The sequence below is a fragment of the Mytilus galloprovincialis genome, chromosome 13 (assembly GCF_965363235.1).
Source record: "Mytilus galloprovincialis chromosome 13, xbMytGall1.hap1.1, whole genome shotgun sequence".
In the NCBI taxonomy this organism is placed as follows: Eukaryota; Metazoa; Mollusca; class Bivalvia; order Mytilida; family Mytilidae; genus Mytilus; species Mytilus galloprovincialis.
The window spans coordinates 11,191,121-11,214,249 of record NC_134850.1 but is presented as its reverse complement, the minus strand read 5'-3'; the positions used below and the strand labels follow the sequence as shown (position 1 = coordinate 11,214,249).

Here is a 23,129-nt window from a genome sequence, read left to right as displayed (position 1 = left end):
AAAGATTGATTTGAATAGTTGAAAGAAAAGAATAATTTTGTTACTAGAAATATCTGTATTCTTTTGTAGTGTCTTTGAGTGTTCATATTTTCAATAGATCTGTTTTTCGAAGGTTTGAAAATATGACATAAAATAAAAATATAAAACAACCTTGAAAAGATATATATTTATAAGTTTCCTGCTTCTTACTTTTGTACTACAAAAATTTTTTTGTTTGTATGCTTAGGTCAGATTAAAAAAAAAAGATACCAATAAATATTTTTTCTAAAGTGTTCCTCTAAGAAAATGGGCCATTATTTTTTGCAAAATACTAAGTCCTTTAAATTTTCAAAATTAAAAAGTTTTCATGCAAATATTAAGTCTGAATAAAATACATGCAATATGTGCTTCAGTTTTGACAAAATATGAAGTTAGGTAATATAAGTACATGTACACAAAAAAGTAGATAATTTTGTAATGTTCAATTTAATTTTGATAAATTGTTTGATATAATACAGGGGACACATTGTGATTTAATTGATCTCATTGAAAACGGACAAGAAATTTTGAGAGTTGGTCCCAAAATTAGGGTAAGTAGGGAAGCCATATTTATTTATTTTGGCCTTATCAATTCAAATGAAATGGATAATGATCAAGATTAGATGTACAATATGTATGAAGATCAGGATCATTATGAATAAGGAAGTAAGATAAGATTTGAAATGGTTTGACTATAAGCCATGATTGTGGATTAATCAGTTATAATCTTATCAAATTGTTAAGAAATTTAAGAGTCTCACTTTCAATATTAAAATCCATAGATAAGTTTATCAGATTAGGAACAAATAACTTCCATTAAGATAGGTCCAAACTGAGGGAAAATGATCCATTGGTGGGCCCAATTAGTCTGTTGGCCTCGATAGGCTTTAGTATGACAGGGTATATTGTACAGATCTAATCATACACGAACATCCACTGATCCTGTTTTGTCATTGTATTTATACTATCTGACCTTCATTCAACTGTGCCAACAATTATCTTTAAATCTTTTAAACCTGTCCTTGTGATTGAGAAGTTAAAATGACGACATGATCTTATTATAAAATTTTTGTTGTCACCAGACACCCAAGTCCTGAGTAGTAAAACTGCAGTCCATAAAACTTGGGTATTCTTTGTCAATATTTTTTCATTTGTATCATTTTAGAGTAGGTAAAAATTTTACCAGATAGATAATTAAAAAGACCTTTGGGTGGAATCAGAAAAAATGAAGCAAAAGTGTGACATGGGGGGTCCAATTTCAAACTTAATATTTTGTATTTCTTTTTGTCTTGCCCTATTACCAATACTTTCAATTTTATAATTCCAAAGTTTCAGGCCGAACGAAACAGACACATTGAATAATCTTAAATTTTAATAGCATACATCTCAAAAATATTTAACAGAAACCATACTACTTAAAAACAAGATTGGTAATAAAACAGTCAAGAAAACATTGCTCAGACCTTTTCCAAATGAAAGTCAATATAAAAAGGAAAATTTTAAAACCAAAATTTCCATCTTTTCTGCTAAATCATATAATAACAATCAAATTGAATAGCTTAATTTGAAAAAAATAATAGTAACTAGTGATTGAAGTTTTTGCCAATAAAAAGAATCTTAATATATTTCAGTTACAATAGTAAACTTTGAAAGCCCTGAGATTTTGTGATCATTTGCAAAAAACAAAATGTCATTTCATTGTACCGTTTTAATGTAATTGTATGTAGAAAAAGCCTTCTATTTTCAGTATTTTGTCACACTCCTGACATATTTTATAAAGATTGAAAAATGCTTTAAACTTTCACAAAAAATCACTAAACACATTGCTATATCATTGATTTCAATTTCTGATATCTTTACCCATAGAACAGGACTTTCTTTTTAGGACCATTTAAAAAAAAACACAAAGAGAGGCACCCCAAAATGTCAGGAGTGTGACAACTGTCTTTAAACATCTACCAAAGAATACAAAGGGCTTAAATGTTTTATTTTTTTTATTTTTCAGAAGTGGCTATTCCAAAGAGAAGAAAAAAAAATCATTACCACTGTGATATGTTTATATCATAGATGTGGGAGTGCATTATATATGTCAGGAGTGTGACGCTTTTTTAAGGCATTTTCTGTCAATTCATAATTTCACAAGAACAAGTTCCACAAGTTTCTTTGTGTAAGAAATGTTAAAACCAAGTAATATTCATATCATTTACCTCTTAAATGTGTTATTTATCATGATTGTTTTGGCACAATCAGTTTTAATTAGTCATTTTTCAATTTTTTGTGCACTGAGTAATGCAAATTTATCAAAGGAAATAAGTGTGTACAACTATAATATCATATAGGAAAGTGAGGAAATGAATTTTGTACAAAATAGAACAATTATTTTGATTTAAAATGGTATATTTAAAGATGTTTCAAGGATTAACCATTCAGATGTAATTCGTCACACTCCTGACATGAATTTAACAATTTAAGAAAAATATGAAAATTAGCTTTATTTTTAGGACAGATAATTGAAAGACAGCTAGTAAAATGAAGAAACTTTTGGTAAACCTTCCATTCCTTAAAACATCTACCAGATTTGCTGAAATAAGCAGGGCAAAATTTTCTAGAAGAAATGATTCAAAGAAAGAGACTTCGAATGAGAGAACTCGCAAATACTGGCTGAATCTGAAATTAAAAATTGATCAGCGGAAGTTGAACCATCTTAAAATAAAAACCTATAAAACCAAGCTAACAAAAAAAAGCTTAAAGAAAGAAGAACTTCAAATTCCAAATTTTATAAACAATATAAAGAAAAACAAAGGCAGTGGCAGAGAAACAGTAGAAAAAAAGGAAGAAAGATAAAAAAGAAGTTGGGTTGAATAAGGACTTAGAATAAAAAAAAAACAGCTCAAAAATTAAAATGAGAACAGATCTGTGACTGTGTCAGATTCCAAATCTACAGTGAGAAAACCTGCACAACAAACAAGAAAACAATTGCCACAAAACAAAAATGCTTATAAATGATCCCTTCTAGAAGGCCCTTCTGGGTGTAGCATTTTTTATGATGTGTTTCAAAGAACTCGTCCAAGCATTTGGGTTTTGTGGCAGTTGTTTTCTTGTGTGTTGTGCAGGTTTTCTCACTGTAGATCTGGAATCTGACACAGTTACAGATCTGTTCTCATTTGAATTTTTGAGCTGTTTTTGTTCGATTCTAAGTCCTTATTCAACCCAACTTCTTTTTTATCTTTCTTCCTTTTTTTCTACTGTTTTTCTGCTACTGCCTTTGTTTTTCTTTATATTGTTTATCAAATTTGGAATTCAAAGTTCTTCTTTCTTTAAGCCTTTTTTTGTTAGCATGGTTTTGTAGTTTTTTATTTTGTTTAAGATTGTCCAACTTCCTCTGATAATTTTTTAATTTTATATTCAGCCAATATTTGCGGGTTTTCTCTTTCCAAGTCTCTTTCTTTGAATCATTTCTTCCAGATAATTTTGCCTGGCTTATGTCAGCAAGTCTAGTGGATGTTTTAAGGAATGGAAGATTTACCAAAAGTTTCTAAATTACTAGCTGTCTTTCAACTATCTGTCCTAAAAATAAAGCTAATTTTCATATTTTTCTTAAATTGTTAAATTCATGTCAGGAGTGTGACGAATTACATCTGAATGGTTAATCCTTGAAACATCTTTAAATATACCATTTAAATTCAAAATGATTGTTCTATTTTGTACAAAATTCATTTCCTCACTTTCCTATATGATTTTATAGTTGTACACACTTATTTCCTTTGATAAATTTGCATTACTGTGCACAAAAAATAGAAAAATGACTAATTAAAACTTATTGTGTCAAAACAATCATGATAAATAACACATTTAAGAGGTAAATGATAGGAATATAACTTTGTTTTAACATTTCTAACACAAAGAAACCTGTTGAACTTGTCCTTGTGAAATTATGAATTGACAGAAAATGCCTTAAAAAAAGCGTCACACTCCTGACATATATAATGCACTCCCACATCTATGATATAAATATATCACAGTTGTAATAAATTTTTTTCTTCTCTTTGGAATAGCCACTACTGAAAAATAAAGAAGAAGAACATATTTAAGTCCTATGTATTCTTTGGTACATGTTTAAAGACCGTTGTCACACTCCTGACATTTTTGGGTGCTTGTAGAGAAGTTAATCCAATATGTGAATTATGCACCTCAGGATGTCTGTATAGCCTTTTATGGATAGCTTATACATGTATACAATAAATACTTACCAGTTTTACACACAAATACTCCCTTAAAATACAACCATAACACTTTAATTTAGAAATTATCAAATTTTGCCAATATTAATTTTTGGTACATACCTTTTCACAATGTATATTTATTTACATAATATTTGTGCAATGATAACACCAATCTATAATCTACAAAACCTAGTATTGAAGAATGATTATAAACCATCTTCATATACATGCATTCATCATAATAATTTTTACTCAACATGTAAATTATTAAAAAAAAATCCTGTCACACAAAAAGCGTCACACTCCTGACAAATTTGACATGTTTTTTTATTAAAACTTTTGGCTGGTACAAGATATCTAAATGAAATTTGGCTGCAAGTTAGCTGGTATTGAACTTGTTGGTTTGACATTTAATTTACTTTCCTAAATATAATGGGGGAAACAATATGCCCCAATATGTTAAAATCTTCATTTTTTCTGATTCCACCCCTTTGAACTAAGGAAAGGAACACCATTTCATCTTTTTGGGTAGATATGTAGATAATTGAAAAATTCTTGTGAACTAAGAAAATGATCACTTTGTCATGGACTGTTAATTTGAAAATGTATATACGTGTATTTCAAAATGCAAAGTTTTCATTGGTTGTACGTTTTGGGTCAGCTTAAATTGTGTCCTTCGATTCAATATTCCTGCTATTAGTTCAGAATTTATTATTCTTGAATTATTTTTTTTATAGGATTTTATTTTTGTGGTTTGATTCACTAAAACCTTTACATGGAAGTTAAGTGCCCTTCAGGAAAATTTACAATTAGATTTTATTTTGATTATGATTTAGATTTCGCTTGACACGTTGCAGATATTCATTGGAGTACGTTTTTTTTTTAATAATATCTACACATGGATGACGTGCAACATGTTGTTTAAGTTATTATTGGAAAGTGATAACATCAGATATTTTATCTTTTTATTTAAAAGAGTTGATCAAAGTGAAAATAATTTCAAAAATTTATTGATTCATTTAATAATGAGATATACATAAACACATCCATGAAATAAAGGGATATTTTAATTCTTGAAAAGGGCCAGTGTTGATCATTTGAATGATACAAATTTAAAATCTTAACATACATGTATGTTGTTAAAATGTCAGGAGGGAAGCATTTACAGAACAATGTCAGCCAAAATTTAAAAAAAAAAAAGTCCTCAAAAAAGAAAACACAAGAAAGCCAGGGATAGCTAGTATAATGGCGATTATAAATGGCTAAAAAAAAACCCAGGCTTAGCTTTGCAGTCATAAACATTCAGAATAAGGATTTCGAACTCAGAACCAGAACTAATCCAGTTAAAAACTGGATTTGATGTTTCGAGTACAAATTTTTTAGTCCCAAGTTTTATGATTGTAGGCAGCTAGGTGGGCATGTGCTCCCAAGGAGCCGTTCATCTTTACCTGACAGTATTCAGTATTATAGTGTAATAGTGAACAGTACCAGACAAAAATGAAATGTAGGCTGTAAGCTTCTTTTTAGTAAAGATTAGTTTTAAAAGTAAAAGCTTGTTTAGTTCAACATTTTCATTGAAATTTACTTTCAAAATTCTTTAAAGTTTAAAATTTTTAAGATGTGAAATGACTGGATGTATACATCAAATGTTTATAAGTGTACATTAGTGAAAGATACAATGTAAGCATGTTCGTTTGTGGAAATGAAATTGATACCAAAAATGTATTGTTAAAGGTCCTTGATAAAGTCGTGGTTGCAATAGGGTAATTTTTTTGTTGGAAAAAGTATAAAATTTGGTGTTTTATTTGATAAGATTAAGATGTTAATAACTTCATTTCGAGGCCTGTTATAGCTGACTTTGCGGTATGGGCTTTGCTCATTGTTGAAGGCCGTACGGTGACCTATAGTTGTTAATTTCTGTGCTATTTTGGTCTCTTGTAGAGAGATGTCTCATTTGCAATCATACCACATCTTCTTTTTTTATATTAGTTAAATATTTTTGAAATGTTGCCTGAAAAATTACATTAATTTCTTTAAGCACATATAATGGTCAATGTCCTAGATCCTTGAAGTGACCCTTTTCCATTTAACTGTAAATCTAGGTAAAATGGGGTGTTTTGTTTAGCACTCAGTATTAGCAGTGCATGAGCAACCATCTGATTGGTCTGTAGGTGACGTTCAAGTGTTGCAAAGCAAATTATCCAGTATATATCATGAACCTTCATTTTACAGCCGTGGTCAATATTACATGTCCTTTATCACAGATGTTATACATTGCAGAATCTATGTTTTTTCCCCTGAATAAGCATGAAATATTTGCAACAGGATAATAACAATTTTAACCAGAAGCAGGGGTGGATCCAGCCATTTTGAAAAGAGGGGTTTCTAACACAGGACACAGAGGGGTTCCAACTACATGTCCCCATTCAAATGCATTGATTGTCCAAAAAAAAGGGGAGGTTCCAACCCCCGAAACCCTCCCCCACCCCCCTTTTGGATCCTTACAGTCCTGATCCTGAGAAATTAATTACATTATCAACTTTTTTAAGGATTCAAATTTGAAAATATTGGGGACAGGTTTCTTTTCAAGTACAAGATATGTTGTTTTGTTACTTTTAGGATTATGATAATAGTACAGCAAAAATGATGAAAAAGGTATGGTAACATTTCTGGTTTGATTCTCTGAATGTACATGCTTATCTTGTATTCTGGCTAACGGGTATAATTGTGTGAATGCTACTATTTTTGTTGGTGTGTGTGTGTGCTGTTTATACACAGAACTTTTTTGGTGTCTGTTTATTCACATAATAAATTTTTATTTAGAGTTCATAGAAATAAACTCCTCCTAGAATAGGTGTGGCTAGTTAACTTGTTCTGTAGAGACTAATTGGGGTATTTTGTTTTACACACTGTTAAAGTTAAATGTTGATCTTTAAGTTTGTGTGCTAGAAAATATGTAGACAAAAGTATAAGCATGTGATATATATAGTGGAGAGAAAATATGAATGTGATCTAGTGGAATGAAAAAGGAAATAAATATTATACCTTCTTTCTTAAATTTGAGATCAAAGGTTAGTATGTATTGACCTTGAACTTAAAAGAAACTCAGAGTGTTTGGTGTGTATGAGGGGCTGAGAAGTCTAGAATAAAATATGAAATAAATATTAGTTTCAAGCTTAAGGGAATCCTTTGTTGTACATCTTATGCAAAGCATACATTGTAAATTTGAGGTTAAAGGTTAGTGTGTATATTGAACTTGAACTTGAGAGAGTGTATTGAACAATAGTTTTTATTTCTGGGCAAAGAAGTTTATAATAGTATGTTTTCTATTAGAAGGAAATCCATTTGTTGTATATATTTTATGTCACACTTAAAATCTTAAAATTTGAAGTAAAAGGTTAGTATGGATATGACCTTGAGCTTGATGATAGTGTATGTAGCAATAGTTGTTAATTTCTGGACAAAGAAGTCTTATAGTAGACTGCTGCATATACCAGTTACAAGTCAATATTTGTCGTACGTCTTATGTCGGATTCAAATTTGAGGTAAAACTAAAAGGTTAGTAGAGTGACCTTGAACTTGAGAGTGCATGATTGTTCGTTGAGGCAAAACTTAAAGGTGAGTATAGAGTGATCTTGAATTTGAGAGAGTGCACAATTATTCGATTTCTGGGCAAAAAGTTCTGGCTACAATTTACAGGAACAAGGTAAGCTATTTGTTGTTTATCTTTTGCACCTCTCTGCTTATCAGCACCATGTGGAAATAAGACTCACAGAAGATGTATAGCTACTCTCGTGTACTGTTATGACATTCTATCAGTATACATTGTTAATGTACATCTTAACAAGAGAGAATCTCACCACAACCAACCAATGTATCTACACCATACCTATCCTGTCTATCTCTACCTGTAGTGTGTTGTTATCATATCTGCAAAGCTTTTCTAGCTCAGGGCTTTAAGAATTCAATTTTACTTTGGCAAGTAAGCTGCTCATGCAATTTTTAATTTTTGAAAAAAAAAATTATGTCCAAAATGATTTTTATACTTTTTTTGAATCTTTTAAATATTTAAAAAAATCATTTTTTAATTTTAATGAAAAGTGAAACACATGCTTATAAATAGATATTCCCCAAGAAGGAAACAAAATATCACTCAAATTTATTGTAGATATTTTTGTTTGAAATAATAATCCATATAATATATAAATTTGAAATTTAAATTTTAAATGTACAAAACTTTCACAGAATATTAAAACCTTTGCAAAATTTGATGTCTGATTGAAAGAAAAGTTTCACTCTTTTAAAGCCTTGATAGCTGGTAATTATCTCTTTTGAAGTAGTTCTTTATTTATTAGTACAATGTAGTCTTTTCTATCATTTAGCTGCTTACGACTTCTGACTTTCCAATTTTTTGGTTATTTATACATGTAATTTTTAGTGAATAGCAGATGATTGCTGACAAGTTTCAGGATTGTGTAATTGCTAAGGTGCTGGTAGATGTTATTTGTATGCCCAACCTAGGGGCATTATGTATTCCATTCTGTGCTTATGTTCTTCGGTCTGTCCCTTTGTTAAATAAATTTCACCTTGTGGAATTTTTGAAGCATTGAGTGATTATATTTATGTAGCTAAAAAAAAAGAAACATGAATTTGAATGATGGAAAAATATAAAAACCTTACTTTTATGGAAAAACACTAGTTGGATTTTGTTAACCACTGCTTCAGAAATTGTACAGTTTAAAATTGAGAATGGAAATGGGGAATGTGTCAAAGAGACAACAACCTGACCATAGAACAGACAACAGCAGAAGATCACCAATAGGTCTTCAATGCAACGAGAAATTCCTGCACCCGGAGGTGTCCTTCATCTGGCCCCTAAATAAATATATATATATATATATACTAGTTCAGTGATAATGAACGCCATACTAAACTCTAAATTGTACACAAGTTTGCATGGACTTTGTTTGATGTGTATAATTTGATATAGAATCAGACAGTTTTATTCCATTTGAAGAATGCAATTTGATCATAAGTTCTCAAGTTTTGCAAATTTTCCACCTGGTGAACAGTTAAAAAATGAATATATAATGCAATTTAAAAAAGTTGTTGTGGAAAAAAGTAAGACTAAAGCACTAATTTTATACCTGTATTTTATCTTTATATAAGAATAAATATTTTGCATACCATTTGGCCAAAAAAAATAATATGTCTGTTTCCTGTTCCCAACTGACACTGGATTTGTTCTTTAAATTCTGGAAAAAATCATTTCCGGTCGGGGGGAAAAGTCGTTTCCAATCCAATCCTGGTCTGTATCTTACTGTGCCCAAACAATAAAAATGACTGCTCCCAGCAAAAATGTGCTAAAATCATGACAATAAAGGTTTATAAAATGTCGGCAATTATAGCTTCTTTAAAGAGATTGAAACATGACATTGAACTGACTGCAAATCTGACAGGGAGTGCAAAAAACCCCTATCAAATGGATTGATGATCACAAATTTTTATATGTATTCAACTTTCCAAATTGCTACAACATTATACCTGATGATTGCAATTCTTTCTCAAATATATGATTATAAATGATTGACTTTGCCTACTTTGTTTTCATGAAAAAAAATCTGATCTTGGCTATAAAGCTACAAGTACAAAATGTATTCAAGTTTACTCATGAAGTTAGAAAATAAAATCTTCTTTAAATTTAAAACATAATCTAAAGAAATTTGTAGTCAAGTCGGACAGTAGAAATATTGAATTGGAGCTTAAAATTATTCCTTATGGAAAGTTATAATTGCTTACATCCACTTATTTGAACTTTTGTTGATAGTTGATTCATTGGCTATCATAAGACATCTCCTTATTTATATATTGAGGGAAATCGTGAGCCCAATGATAATGGGCTTAGGTCTTGAGATTTCCCTGACAAATTGGAAATGCATTCGGTATCAATATGTTGTCCCTTTAATAATTTAGTTTTGGATGTAACACGTCTTATGATTGGCTGACGTTGTTTTGTTTATCAACTCATAGACATTATTTTGTCGTGTGATTGGATGTCATCAATGTTTTTTCATGATTTACTCCGGTTTAAAATGGAATTAAGACTTAAATAAGAAGAAATGACTGTAATGTTTTTTTTGCCTTTTTAAAATAACATAAAAAAATGGGGTGCACACTTTAAAATAACGTGCTATGCAGGTTATTTAGTTTGCACCAAATTTTTGATGTTATTTTTTCCAAGACCCAAAACATATTAGTAATTCCTGTAGTAGATAAAACAGGGATAATATTTTATGAAAAAAATGCATCCAAATTTGTGACATTTATTTCTAAAATGTTGTGTTTGTAAGTTACATGATAAACGAGGAACACATGTTAAGCAGAGGTAATGGATTGGATATCTAGGAACATTGACAGAACTTTGGAATTTATTTCCGAGGTGAAAAAACATATCCTTCATTTTGTGACACTATCATGCGTCATCGTATTTATGATGATATTTTATAGTCCTTTGTTAAGAATCGCCCAAGTAGCTTTCCAGGTTTTCTGTCATTCCCTATTATGGTTATATATCTTCTTTTGTCTTCTTAAACAGTTTATAATTGATTGATTGATTGATGATGTTAAGAGCCACTTTCAGTCACACTCACAGTAGAACATGTACAAGGCCACTGTAGCAGTTGAAATTACATGTACCTTCAAATTTTACAAATCTTGGCTGAGACTCAGTCCATCTGAAACGAATACAATATTTGCTGCAATAAGTTAGGCATAAAACAAGATTCATTTTGTCAGGATATTAGGTATAGTTTTGAACTACTTGAACTTACACATGGAAGACAAAATAGCTTTGAATGCTTGAAATTGATGATTCAATAAACATGTGGAAACAAAAACAACGAATAATTAGTGGTGTTATTCCTTTAGCCCTTCATCTTTTAGAGATTCAACATACATGTAGAAACAACGAAGCTAAGAATTCGTGGTGTTATTCCTCTAAATAGCTCGCCATCTTTGAGAGATGCACTTTTATATTTCACATTTTTCGTAGCTCTATTAAAAAGAGGTGACATTATAAAAGGAGGAATGTTGTCTTTTATGTTTGTAAGGATTACATACTTGACATATTCATTGTACACCTGAGTTCACGGTTTTCTAGTGCTATGTACCTGAACAGGTGACACTGCTTATGTTTTGGTGCAGCAGCTGGTATAGGCTGTACAGCTGAGTTTTTTTCCATTGTCATAAGGGGTTGTATAACTTAATTTTTAACCATTGTCTTAAAGGGCTGTAGAACTTAACTTTTTCCATTGTTATACAGAGCTATAGAGTTGAACAAAGGAATGAAATATTGTCATAATTTTTGAAAATTACAGGTGTAGTTTTCATTGTCAGCTGTGCATGATGGGTCATAAAGGGCATTTAGTTCAGTTGAGATTATTACAGCTACAATCACGGTTCATATGACTTGCAGCTGCTTGAAGACAGTGCTTGGTCAGTGAAGGAAAGCACGAAATTAGGCATTGTCAGCTTTTTTGAAAAACACTGGTTCTGCATAACCCACTAACAGTGATATGACCAGGGTAGTCAATTAAAATAAGGTAATTGGGCATTGTCAGCTTTTTCTTGAAAAACACTGAGTCTGCAAACACAACTAAGATTGATCACCAGGGTAGGCAATTAAAATAAGGTCAAGTTAAAGAAAACACACTGTGCAGGTGTCACATGTTTATGTTTAAGTCCTTACTTGATAGCAATATCACAATAAGACAGCATTCCAACAACAAAAGGGGTGTAGTGGTCAAGATAGATTCTTTAACAATAATCAAATGATGGTCTGTTCATACCACAAGTTGAGCTTTTAATTGCCAAAAGCCCACAGAGAATTGAATTTCTATAAAATATAAAAGCATTGACAAAATATGAACTCCCAAGTTGTATTAAAACAAAAAAGGGGGGATAAAACATGACTGAATCAAAAGTGTCTGGCTAGTGAATGGTTATGACAAAGTCGGACATCTTTTAAATGTGGGGTTTTTTCATGATAGTTGTTGACTTGACAATTGTAATATTACAAACAAATAGTCTGTCAATTGCTCCTTCACATAGAGGAATGTAATCAATGGGAAGAGAATTTATCCCTTGTTGCTGGATATTTGTTATCGATTTAACATTTCTGCACTTGTAAACTACATTGTAATGTCAAATAAGTGTATAAAGGTCACCCCTCTGGACTAGAGAGAACAAACCTTATAGGACAGGTGACCTTATGAATGGTCAAGTCTAAACTATATAGGTATATTACTAAAGGGCCTCTCAGTGGTCAGTATCAGGACAAGAATAAGCTGACCAGTCTTCTGACAAAACAGCTTACATTAATAGAGATGAATTTATATTCCGCTGGTGCGTTCCTGATGAAGGTAAATCCAGAAAAGCGTGGTGAACGTATGAAATTTATAAAAGTGCTGTTTTTATTTTCATAGCTAAGGTTTGACTATATGATGTTTATGAATATTTGTATACAAGAAATATATTAGGCAGCAGATTGCATGCACATATGACAACTGCTTTTTTAAAACCAAAATAAGAAAATGAGCAATAATAAGAAAAGTAGTATTTTTCATTATGTTCAAATAAATCTATGTATTGTATTAGAAGAAATTTTGAACAAAAAAAAAATGTCCAATAATTATACCTACATAGATTAGACTAGGTTTTCCTGTTTGAAGGGTTTTTCATTAGTAATTTTTGGGGCCCTTTATAGCTTGCTGTTCGGTGTGAGCCAAGGCTCCATGTTGAAGGCCATTATTATACCTTGACCTATAATGGTTTTCTTTTATATATTGTTATTTGGATGGAGAGTTGTCTCATTGGCACTCATACCACATGTTCTATACCTACATGTACAAATATACATTTATGACATATGTAAATGTGTAACAAAATTTCAATGAACTGTATGTTTTTCTCCTTGTGAGACAGTGTCACATCTGTGTGTGACTTTCATTACTGTGTGTATGCTGTTCTCCTTGTGAGACAGTGTCACTTCTGTGTGTGACTTTCATTACCGTGTGTATGTTTGTTCTCCTTGTGAGACAGTGTCACTTCTGTGTGTGACTTTCATTACCGTGTGTATGTTGTTCTCCTTGTGAGACAGTGTCACTTCTGTGTGTGACTTTCATTACCGTGTGTATGTTGTTCTCCTTGTAAGACAGTGTCACTTCTGTGTGTGACTTTCATTACCATGTGTATGCTGTTCTCCTTGTGAGATGGTGTCACTTCTGTGTGTGACTTTTATTACTGTGTGTATGTTGTTCTTCTTGTGAGACATTGTCACTTCTGTGTGTGACTTACTTACTGTCTGTATGTTGTTCACCTTGTGAGACAGTGTCACTTTTGTGTGTGACTTTCATTACCATGTGTATGTTGTTCTTCTTGTGAGACATTGTCACTTCAATGTGTGACTTTCATTACCGTGTGCATGTTGTTTTCCATGTGAGACTGTGTCACTTCTGTGTGTGACTTTCATTACTGTGTGTATGTTGTTCTCCTTGTGAGACAGTGTCACTTCAATGTGTGACTTTCATTACCGTGTGCATGTTGTCCTCCTTGTGAGACATTGTCACTTCTGTGTGTGACTTTCATTACCGTGTGTATGTTTTTCTCCTTGTGAGACAGTGTCACATCTGTGTGTGACTTTCATTACTGTGTGTATGCTGTTCTCCTTGTGAGATGGTGTCACTTCTGTGTGTGACTTTCATTACCATGTGTATGTTGTTCTTCTTGTGAGACATTGTCACTTCAATGTGTGACTTTCATTACCGTGTGCATGTTGTTCTCCATGCGAGACGGTGTCACTTCTGTGTGTGACTTTCATTACCGTGTGTATGTTGTTTTCCATGCGAGACGGTGTCACTTCTGTGTGTGACTTTCATTTCCGTGTGTATGTTGTTCACCTTGTGAGACAGTGTCACTTCTGTGTGTGACTTTAATTACCATTTAGCTTTAATTTATAATTAATTATTAATAGCAGGTAAATTTTACATTCAGTTAATAGTGACCTTCATATGTGTGGTTTACCACAAGAAAAATTTATTCACAAGCTTAAGAAATACATTAAAATTTTAAAAGTGCAAGCATCTGCTTGTATTATATCAAAACGTCATAACATCAGAATGCAAACAATTGAAATGGTGGCACCTACATTTGTACAATGACAATGTAAAGTTTGCAGTGCAATTTAGGAACTATTCGAATCTTTTATTTTTTTCAGCATGGTTTTAAATTTAAAACAAAAAGTAAGGTTAAAATTGGTTCAATACATGAACATTAATATTGATTGATTTTGATTGCTTGATTACTGTGGTCCTGTAGTAGCCTGGTCCCCCAGGGGTCATGGATTGGAACCCTGGCTGGGTCAAACCAAGACTTCCCTTGATTATACGTATGAGTACCTGTATTAAACAACAGAAAAGAATATTTCCCTCGATGACTGGTACCTGCATTGAACAACAGCAAAGAATGTTACCATTGATAACTGGTACCTGCATCAAACAACAGCAAAGAATATTACCCTTGATAACTGGTACACATCTATCAATCAACAGCAAAGAATATTACCCTTCAGAGAATATTACCCTTGATAAGTGGTACCTCTATCAATCAACAGCAAAGAATATTACCCTTCAAAGAATATTACCCTTGATAACTGGTACCTCTATCAATCAACAGCAAAGAATATTACCCTTGATAACTGGTACCTCTATCAATCAACAGCAAAGAATATTTCCCTTCAAAGAATATTACCCTTGATAACTGGTACCTCTATCAATCAACAGCAAAGAATATTACCCTTGATAACTGGTACCTCTATCAATCAACAGCAAAGAATATTACCCTTGATAACTGGTACCTCTATCAATCAACAGCAAAGAATATTACCCTTGATAACTGGTACCTCTATCAATCAACAGCAAAGAATATTACCCTTGATAACTGGTACCTCTATCAATCAACAGCAAAGAATATTACCCTTGATAACTGGTACCTCTATCAATCAACAGCAAAGAATATTACCCTTCAATGAATATTACCCTTGATAACTGGTACCTCTATCAATCAACAGCAAAGATTGTGCCCTTGTATCATAAAACAACAGATATTTGTATCCTTTATTAGTTTATTGTTGATACCAGTAGTGAGACAAAGGAACACTCAAAATTTTACACATGTTATTTTTAATATAAATCTTCATTATGATTCTGCAAGTGTTTTAAGCTTTGTCCCAGAATAATTAGATATTCAGAATATTAAATCAAATTCATGTCTGATCTTGATCTCTTCCAGCTGCTCATGAGCCACGTGACCTTGATTTGATGTTGGTCTGTTGATTTGACAAATTTGACAAACAAATGAAGGGGTTTCCCCATCCTCATTCAACAGCAAGTAGCAGCTTGATAAAAATGCTTAAGTAAGCAATGGATGTCAAAACTAGGTGAAGTCATCTGATATGAACAGCTTTTTATAAAAGCTACAGCTAAAACTATTGGGGGGGGGGGGGGGGGGGGGCTCTTTTTCGTTGTTGTTAAATCATGAAAAAAAACGTGAACCACTAATTCAATTGTTTTGAATGAAATACAAATTTCCTGTTGTCTTTGAAGTTACATATGCAGACTTTGGGGCCAAACCAAATCCACTTAAAATAGTATCTATGTATCAACATTTCTCCTCAAATCCACAAAAAATGTTAGACAAAAAAAAAAAAAAAATTCATTGGAAATTAAAATAAATCACAATATATTTTCTTTACCAGCTAAAATTACTTTTATGGAAGACTCCCAAAGCCCAGAAAATAGATGAATCCATGTATATAATACAATTATAACACAAAGTGCTTTTACAAGCTGAAAATCATTTAAATTGTGACAAAAATCATTAAGTCATAAAACAATTATAAAATTTTGAAAAAAATGTTTTATTGAGGGTTAATTTAAACATTGTTGAACAGAAGAATTTATATAAAAAATGCATACTGGGTACCATAAAATGAAATATAAGATGTTGGTAAACAATTAAACCTTTTAAGGAAGACCTTTAGCTAGCCTGTCTAGACGGTCAATAAAATTACATAAGTCAATCAGAAATCATTTATTCTCTTTGTCTGGAGAACACAGACATTGATATAGGGATCTGAAATAAGGTAACCTTTGTTGCTTGGTGATAAAGTAAAACAAAGGAATCGTTAAAACTTCAAAAACTTATCATCATTAATTTTTCAAGAGCTATCGATCTTCATTAAAGAAGATATTCTACTTCAAGACAATTTTATTCCTTGCATTTTTTATTTCCTTATGCGGCATAGCGTTGCATGAAGTAATGGTAATTTTTGTTTGTCATTTATTGAAAATGATCAGGGCCAATAGACATTGTTTTTGTGTAATAAATGTCTTGAGTTTTTTCCTGATGGTGAATATCATTTATGCAAGACATTAATTTTATGATAGATGTGTCCTTGTATGACATTTCGATCTATTTTTACTATTTATATGTATGTAAGTTAGGTTGATTCTAACATTTGTGTTGGCAAAAAAAAGCGAAAAAATTGTTAAAGTATTGGCCCATTTATTAATGCTGCAGAAAAATGCCAACATTGCAGTTTTTACCAGAACTTATATCAGTTAAATTGTGACAAAATTGTAGGTCTTCCTTTATATTCAGGCTGAAAGAAATTAAAAGGATTTCCAACCTTTTATAGCTAACTATGCGGTATGGGCTTTGGTCATTGTTGAAGGCCGTACAGTAACCTGTAGTTGTTCATTTGTGTGTCATTTTGGTATCTTATGGAGAGTTGTCTCATTTGCAATCATACCACATCTTCCTTTTTTATATTAGACCAATCCTAGTTTTCATATCAAGCCAGGAAGCATCTGTAACTGCATACATTTATGTTTGGTTTGATGGAATATCTCCCTTCTTTCTTTTCCTCATATGTGACTTATCACCATGTCTGTCCTTGTGTGAACATCACAACAAGTGCCATAATGTGGAGCAGAATCTGTTTACCCTACTCGAGCACCTGAAATCACTCTTTTTGGTGGGGTTATTTTTGCTCAATGTTTTGTTTTCTTTGTTTAAGTGTCTTTTCATTGTTTGCCCATGGTCTTGTCAGTTTTGTTTTTTCGACTTGGGAGTTTGAATGTTCCTTTGTATGGTGGTACATGTACTGAAAGGGAAATTATAGTTCAAGAATTTAGTTAAATGAAGACCTAGAACTGATAATTTAGATTTTGCCAAATACAAAAAGGGAGGGAACTGATAATTTAGATTTTGACAAATACAAAAAGGGAGGGAACTGATAATTTAGGTTGTGCCAATTAAAAAAGGGAAGGAACTGATAATTTAGGTTGTGCCAAATAAAAAGGGAGAGAACTGATATTTTAGATTTTGTCAAATAAAAAGGGAGAGAACTGATAATTGAGATTTTGCCAAATAAAAAGGGAGAGAACTGATAACTGAGATTTTGCCAAATAAAAAGGGAGGGAACTGATAATTTTGATTGTCACAGGTAAAAAAGGTAGAGAACTGATGATTTAGATTGTCAGAAATAAAAAGAGAGAGAACTGATAATTTAGATTGTCACAAGTAAAAAAGGGAGGGAAATTATAATTTAGTATTTGCCAAATAAAAAGGGAGAGAACTGATAATTGAGATTTTGCCAAGTAAAAAGGGAGGGAATTTAGATTGTCACACGTAAAAAAGTATTAGAACTGATAATTTTGAGACAGAAATAAAAAGTGAGAGAACTAATAATTTAGATTGTCACAAGTAAAAAGGGAGGGGGTGGATAATTTAGATCTCAAGTGCCAAATAAAAAGGGAGATAATTGATAATTTGGATTGTCACAGTGCCAATTAAGTTAGAGATGACATATTGATTCTATAGAGGAAAATTTAGAGAAAATAACAAATTTATTCTTTCCTAAAATGTCTTTTTATCTTTTATTTGGCCTTCTTTTACTTATCCAATTCATCATTGATGAGTCTTTTGTACACAAAATTCGTGTCTGTGTATAAAAAATTGTAAACCTTAGGTATCTATGATAAATTTATTCATCTCTGATGAGGATAGGGTTTGTTTTACCAAATAAGAACAGTCACCTTTAAAAGAGAACTTAGAGTGGTGCCGCTGTTTATATTGCACACGAATTGAAAGCTAGTCTGCAGGTACCTGTTTGCCTAGTTCAAACAGTCAATATGAGTTTTGGTGAAGTTATTTGATAATTTAAATTCCTGATCTTCAATATATATGTAAACTAAAAATATTTCATTTGAATATATATAAATTGTAATTTTAGGTTCTCAAATCAAATTGTTCCCTATAGCCTAGAACATAATAAAATTGATATTTCATTTTGGCGAAATTGGCTTTATTGTACCGAATTACTATTGAAATTGACAAGATGAAATAAAATAGTAATAAATACTTCCAATTCATATTTCATTGTAAGGAAATTGACAAAGTTGTACTGAAATTTATTTGAATTAACTGAAATATAGAGATGGAATAAACCGGTCATGAAATACTTCAAATTCATATTTCATTGTGAAGAAATTGACAAAGTAGTCCTGAAATTTTATTGGAATTGACGTGAAATATAGAGCTGAAATATATGAGTATAATAAAATACTTCTAATTCATATTTCATCTTGAAAAAATTGATAAAATTGCACTGAAATTTTATTGTTATTGACGTGAAATATATGTGTAATATAATACTCGTACTTCAATTCATTTTTCATTTGGAAGAAATGGACAAACATTTTATTGAAATTGACGTGAAATATACGTGTAATATAATACTTATTGGTAGAAAGCTGTCCTTTGATTTACAATATGAAAAAACACGCTGATAAGTCCATTATCAGATTAACGTTTTTCTATTCCACCCACCGAGTACTTTATTAAAAATATTGCTTCTTCAAGAGAATTAAATTGCTTTTCGATTGTTTGACACTTTCATTTAATTTGGACACTGCCGCTTGTTTGATGTTACAGAACACAAATTTCAAATGTTGATTGATGAATCTATTTCTCTGCTAAAATAGTTGTAGACTGTTGGACTAGAACTGAATCAGAGTTTTTATTGACTAGTTGTGCAATAGATTTCTATCAATATTCAAATTAGTATATGTTTTAAATTAAGGCTAGTCTATCAAAAAATAAAACTGGTTTGATGGCTATGTTCTGGACCATATGAGTATTTGGACCATACGCGTATGGTCATGACCATATGGGTATATACTCATATGGTCGGGGTAATTAAGGGTTACATTTATGCTTACCTCTTTATATAACCCTTCTAGTTGTCACGTCATTACAAAGACACTACCAAAGGTCATTTTTTCATTAAAAATTAGTAATAACAAGATTAACAAAATAAAATAAGCAGTTTCACACAGTAAATTTCATCACTAGTCAAAACTATAGTAAACACATTTTTTTTCATTACCGATATGTTATTACGAGTGAATGGCAAAATTTCGACCTGGGAAGATAACTTCCAAAAATATCTGAATGAACTGATACACAAGAAGTCAACTGTAACCTGACATAAAAGTCGACAGGATAAAGAGTCTAATAAATTGCTTACTTTTGAAACTTAATATAATTAGCATTAGCAGTGCAATATCATAATTTTTTATACTTAGACGTGTTTTGTTTTAAAAAAAAATGAATGACGTCCCGGCAAGGACACTAGGAGCTTTTTCACCGTAGACACATCGGAATGACCCAGGACCCAAGAAAAGCTATGGTACCGTGTGGACGTAAATGTCACCCTACGCATCCATGCAAGAATACATTTAGCGATGAAAACTAATTTTGGCATCAATATTTAATGTTATTTGAATTGTAAATAATACAATTGCATGTAGCAATCATTGTTATTTTATAAAGTTATCTCATGCATATTATTGAAAAAAATACCTATATGGTCCAAATACTCATATGGTCCGGCCCGTTTATAACCAAACGAGTATATACTCATATGGTCCTACCATACGCGTACGGTCGGACCATACGCGTATGGTCGGACCATATGAGTATACGCATATGGTCATGACCATACGCGTATGGTCCAAATACTCATATGGTCCGGAACAGCTATTTGAAATCCCAATTAACTATTCAGAATAAAATATTTTGACCTAGTCAATAATCGTGTGAAAATTTGCATAACATTATTTTTTTTTAATCGTAAAGATCAGAATACAATAATATTTATTATCATTCAAAAATTATACTTATTTTTCAACATAAGAAATGTCAATATTAACGCTATAATTTTTACTGCCTGTTTTTTCGTTCATTGTCTCTTAAAAAAAACTAACAATGGACAAATCGTCTGATTGTGTTGTGTTTTTTTCATTCTGTGAATAATTTTTTACATTATATACAGGTTTAATATGTGCATGTGACAAAAGAATGATGTATAATTATTGACTAACTTGCTTTCATGTTATATAAAATTTTACGTTTTTATTGTCGCTTAATGATGAATGGAAATTTCATGACGATTTTTACAACTATGTCATTGGCGTAAGAAAACATGTTAATTTTAAATATGTGTCACAATAGTATTGAGGCATTTATAGAAATTTTTGGTTGTAATGAGATTTGTTTGTACCTTAATGTTACACATTTGTCATTTGAAGGCCACTAGTTTACATAGCTGTGGTAGATTGGACTGTTTTCGGCATACATCTAATGAAGTTTGGAAACTTAAATCGAAATCCATTTAGAAGTGTTTTGATAACCTAGATGCAAGTTGACTGGTTTTCAATAAAATATTAATGGTTTAAAAAAAAAAAAAATTGTTGACTGATGAAAACATAAAAAAGGGGGGGATTTGCCTGTTTGCTTGATTTAGAGATATGAATATTAAAATTTAGAATGGAAAGAAAATATTGTTATACTATATTAAGACTTTATTATGATTTCCAACTCCTAGAATTTGGGCTGAATTGCAAGCTCCCTCATCCTCTTGTTATTGTGATCCTGCATTGAATATTTCTGTGACTTTTTCTGGTAGTTTGAATTTGCTTTATGATCCATCAGATGGCAGAGTGGTCTGAGTCTACTATATCACTAGCCAGTCAAAACTGAGGTTGAGTTTGAATCCTGCACCTGGTAGGTGCACTTGACTCCAATCTTAATTGATTGTTAGATTTCCTACCAAAGGTCATTGGTTCTCTCTGGGCTACCCCAACCTATAAAAAATAGACCTGGACTTTGTCTAGAATGCTCCAACCTAAATATATGAAAGTCAGGGATGCTCAACTTAAATATTAGGGACCATATGACCAACAGGGATATAAGAATAATTTTAAAAAGCAAATGCATAGTTAAAGGGGGTTAAAAGGAATGACTTGCCTATCCAAATTCATCTGAGGTCAACTTTGCCTGAGGGAGTAGGAACCCTTGTTTTTTAATAATTTCTTTAAATTGATGATAGCTGGAATTTTGGAAAATAATGTTATAATCATGTCAATAATTAAGTACTTTAAACAGATTTAAATTGTCAAATTAAGAAATGCACTTGTTTAACTCCCACATAAAGGTTTTTTTTCGGAATAGTTGGACAAAGTTTATCTACCTTTTGACATGACAGAGTCGCCAAAATTGTCTGTATGTCAAATGTCAATTTGATATGACTGAAAAAATACATACTTAAATAGACATCCTGTTTTCAGAATAGGATTAAAGATAAATGACTTAAGTTGGACTACATGATAAAATTTGATCCCTAAATTTATGAAATTTTGACAGCTCAATTAAGAAAAAATGCAGGGTTTTTGGAAATTGAGTATTTAACATGTTTAAAGGACTAATGAATAAAGAGAGATTTTGATTTGATATGATTTTGATGATACCGAAACCCAACATTATGGATGGAAAGATGGAAAAGAATAGCATTCAGCTACTGTATGCTAATTGTCTTTATACACAATTGACAATGTCCCTGATAAAATTGTAGAAGATATCAAAGTTATTATTTTTAGAGCATATAAAAGGAACACTGGGAACACCAAGCCCAAAGAAAAAAGATAGAAGATAAGAAGATAAACAAAAGACCTGGTCTCACGGTCATAAAACTTTGAGCATGATTTTTGTACTCAGACTCGAAAATCAACCAATCAAATTGCTGGATTTCATGTTTCGAGCATGATTTTTGTGCTCGGAGCACTAAGCAAAGTTTTATGCCTTCAAGGCCAGGAGACAAGTTGTGAGTGTGTGAATGCTAAAGATATCATGCCTGTTTGTTTGGACTCTGCAAGGTTTATGAGTTTGAATATCCCTTTGCTATCTTTTACCTCTCTTTTACATATTGTCAGATTTAGTATAAATTTGTTTTCTCACTCTTTAAATAAAAATTGGGAGCTACATGTAAGAATTGATTAGTTTGTCTGATCTGCTCAAAGTAAAAGAAATGGAATTACATTTTATTTAAACTACAAGTCCAGTAGCTCCAAGTGCCTTTCAAAATTGATTTTTATTATAACCATCTTTGCACTTGCAGGCCAATTTTTGTAAAGTTGGACTCCTGAGACCAGTAGATTTGAAAGTATGTCATGAAGATTGCAAGGCTTATGGTGTAACATGTACACCACTAATTAAGGCCCCGGCCAGAAAGCACATACCAGAAAGTAGTACATATTTAACACAAAATAGTTCCTACGCATGAGTGTAACTTCCAAAATATGTAGAATATTTAGGTGTTTTTGGTATGAAATGAAAGCTGAAGGACTGGTGATCATTGTAGAACACTTTTGGACTTTTAATTATGAATATTAAAAAAAACTGCATCATATTTTAAAAAGAGGGTTCATT

At 31.6% G+C, this 23,129-nt stretch overlaps 1 protein-coding gene across 5 annotated transcripts in view; it reads left to right on the top strand.

Annotated features, from left to right (window-relative positions):
• LOC143056711 (uncharacterized) overlaps positions 1-23,129 on the top strand; it is a 145,291-nt gene that overhangs the window by 7,295 nt on the left and 114,867 nt on the right. For 3 of the 5 annotated variants that reach the window (XM_076229856.1, XM_076229854.1, XM_076229853.1), the window contains exon 2: positions 6,861-6,896. The exons of the other annotated variants lie outside the window; for them this stretch is intronic. In XM_076229856.1, coding sequence (XP_076085971.1) covers positions 6,861-6,896 — 36 coding nt within the window. The remainder of the gene's footprint in view (positions 1-6,860; positions 6,897-23,129) is intronic. 5 annotated transcript variants of the gene reach the window in all.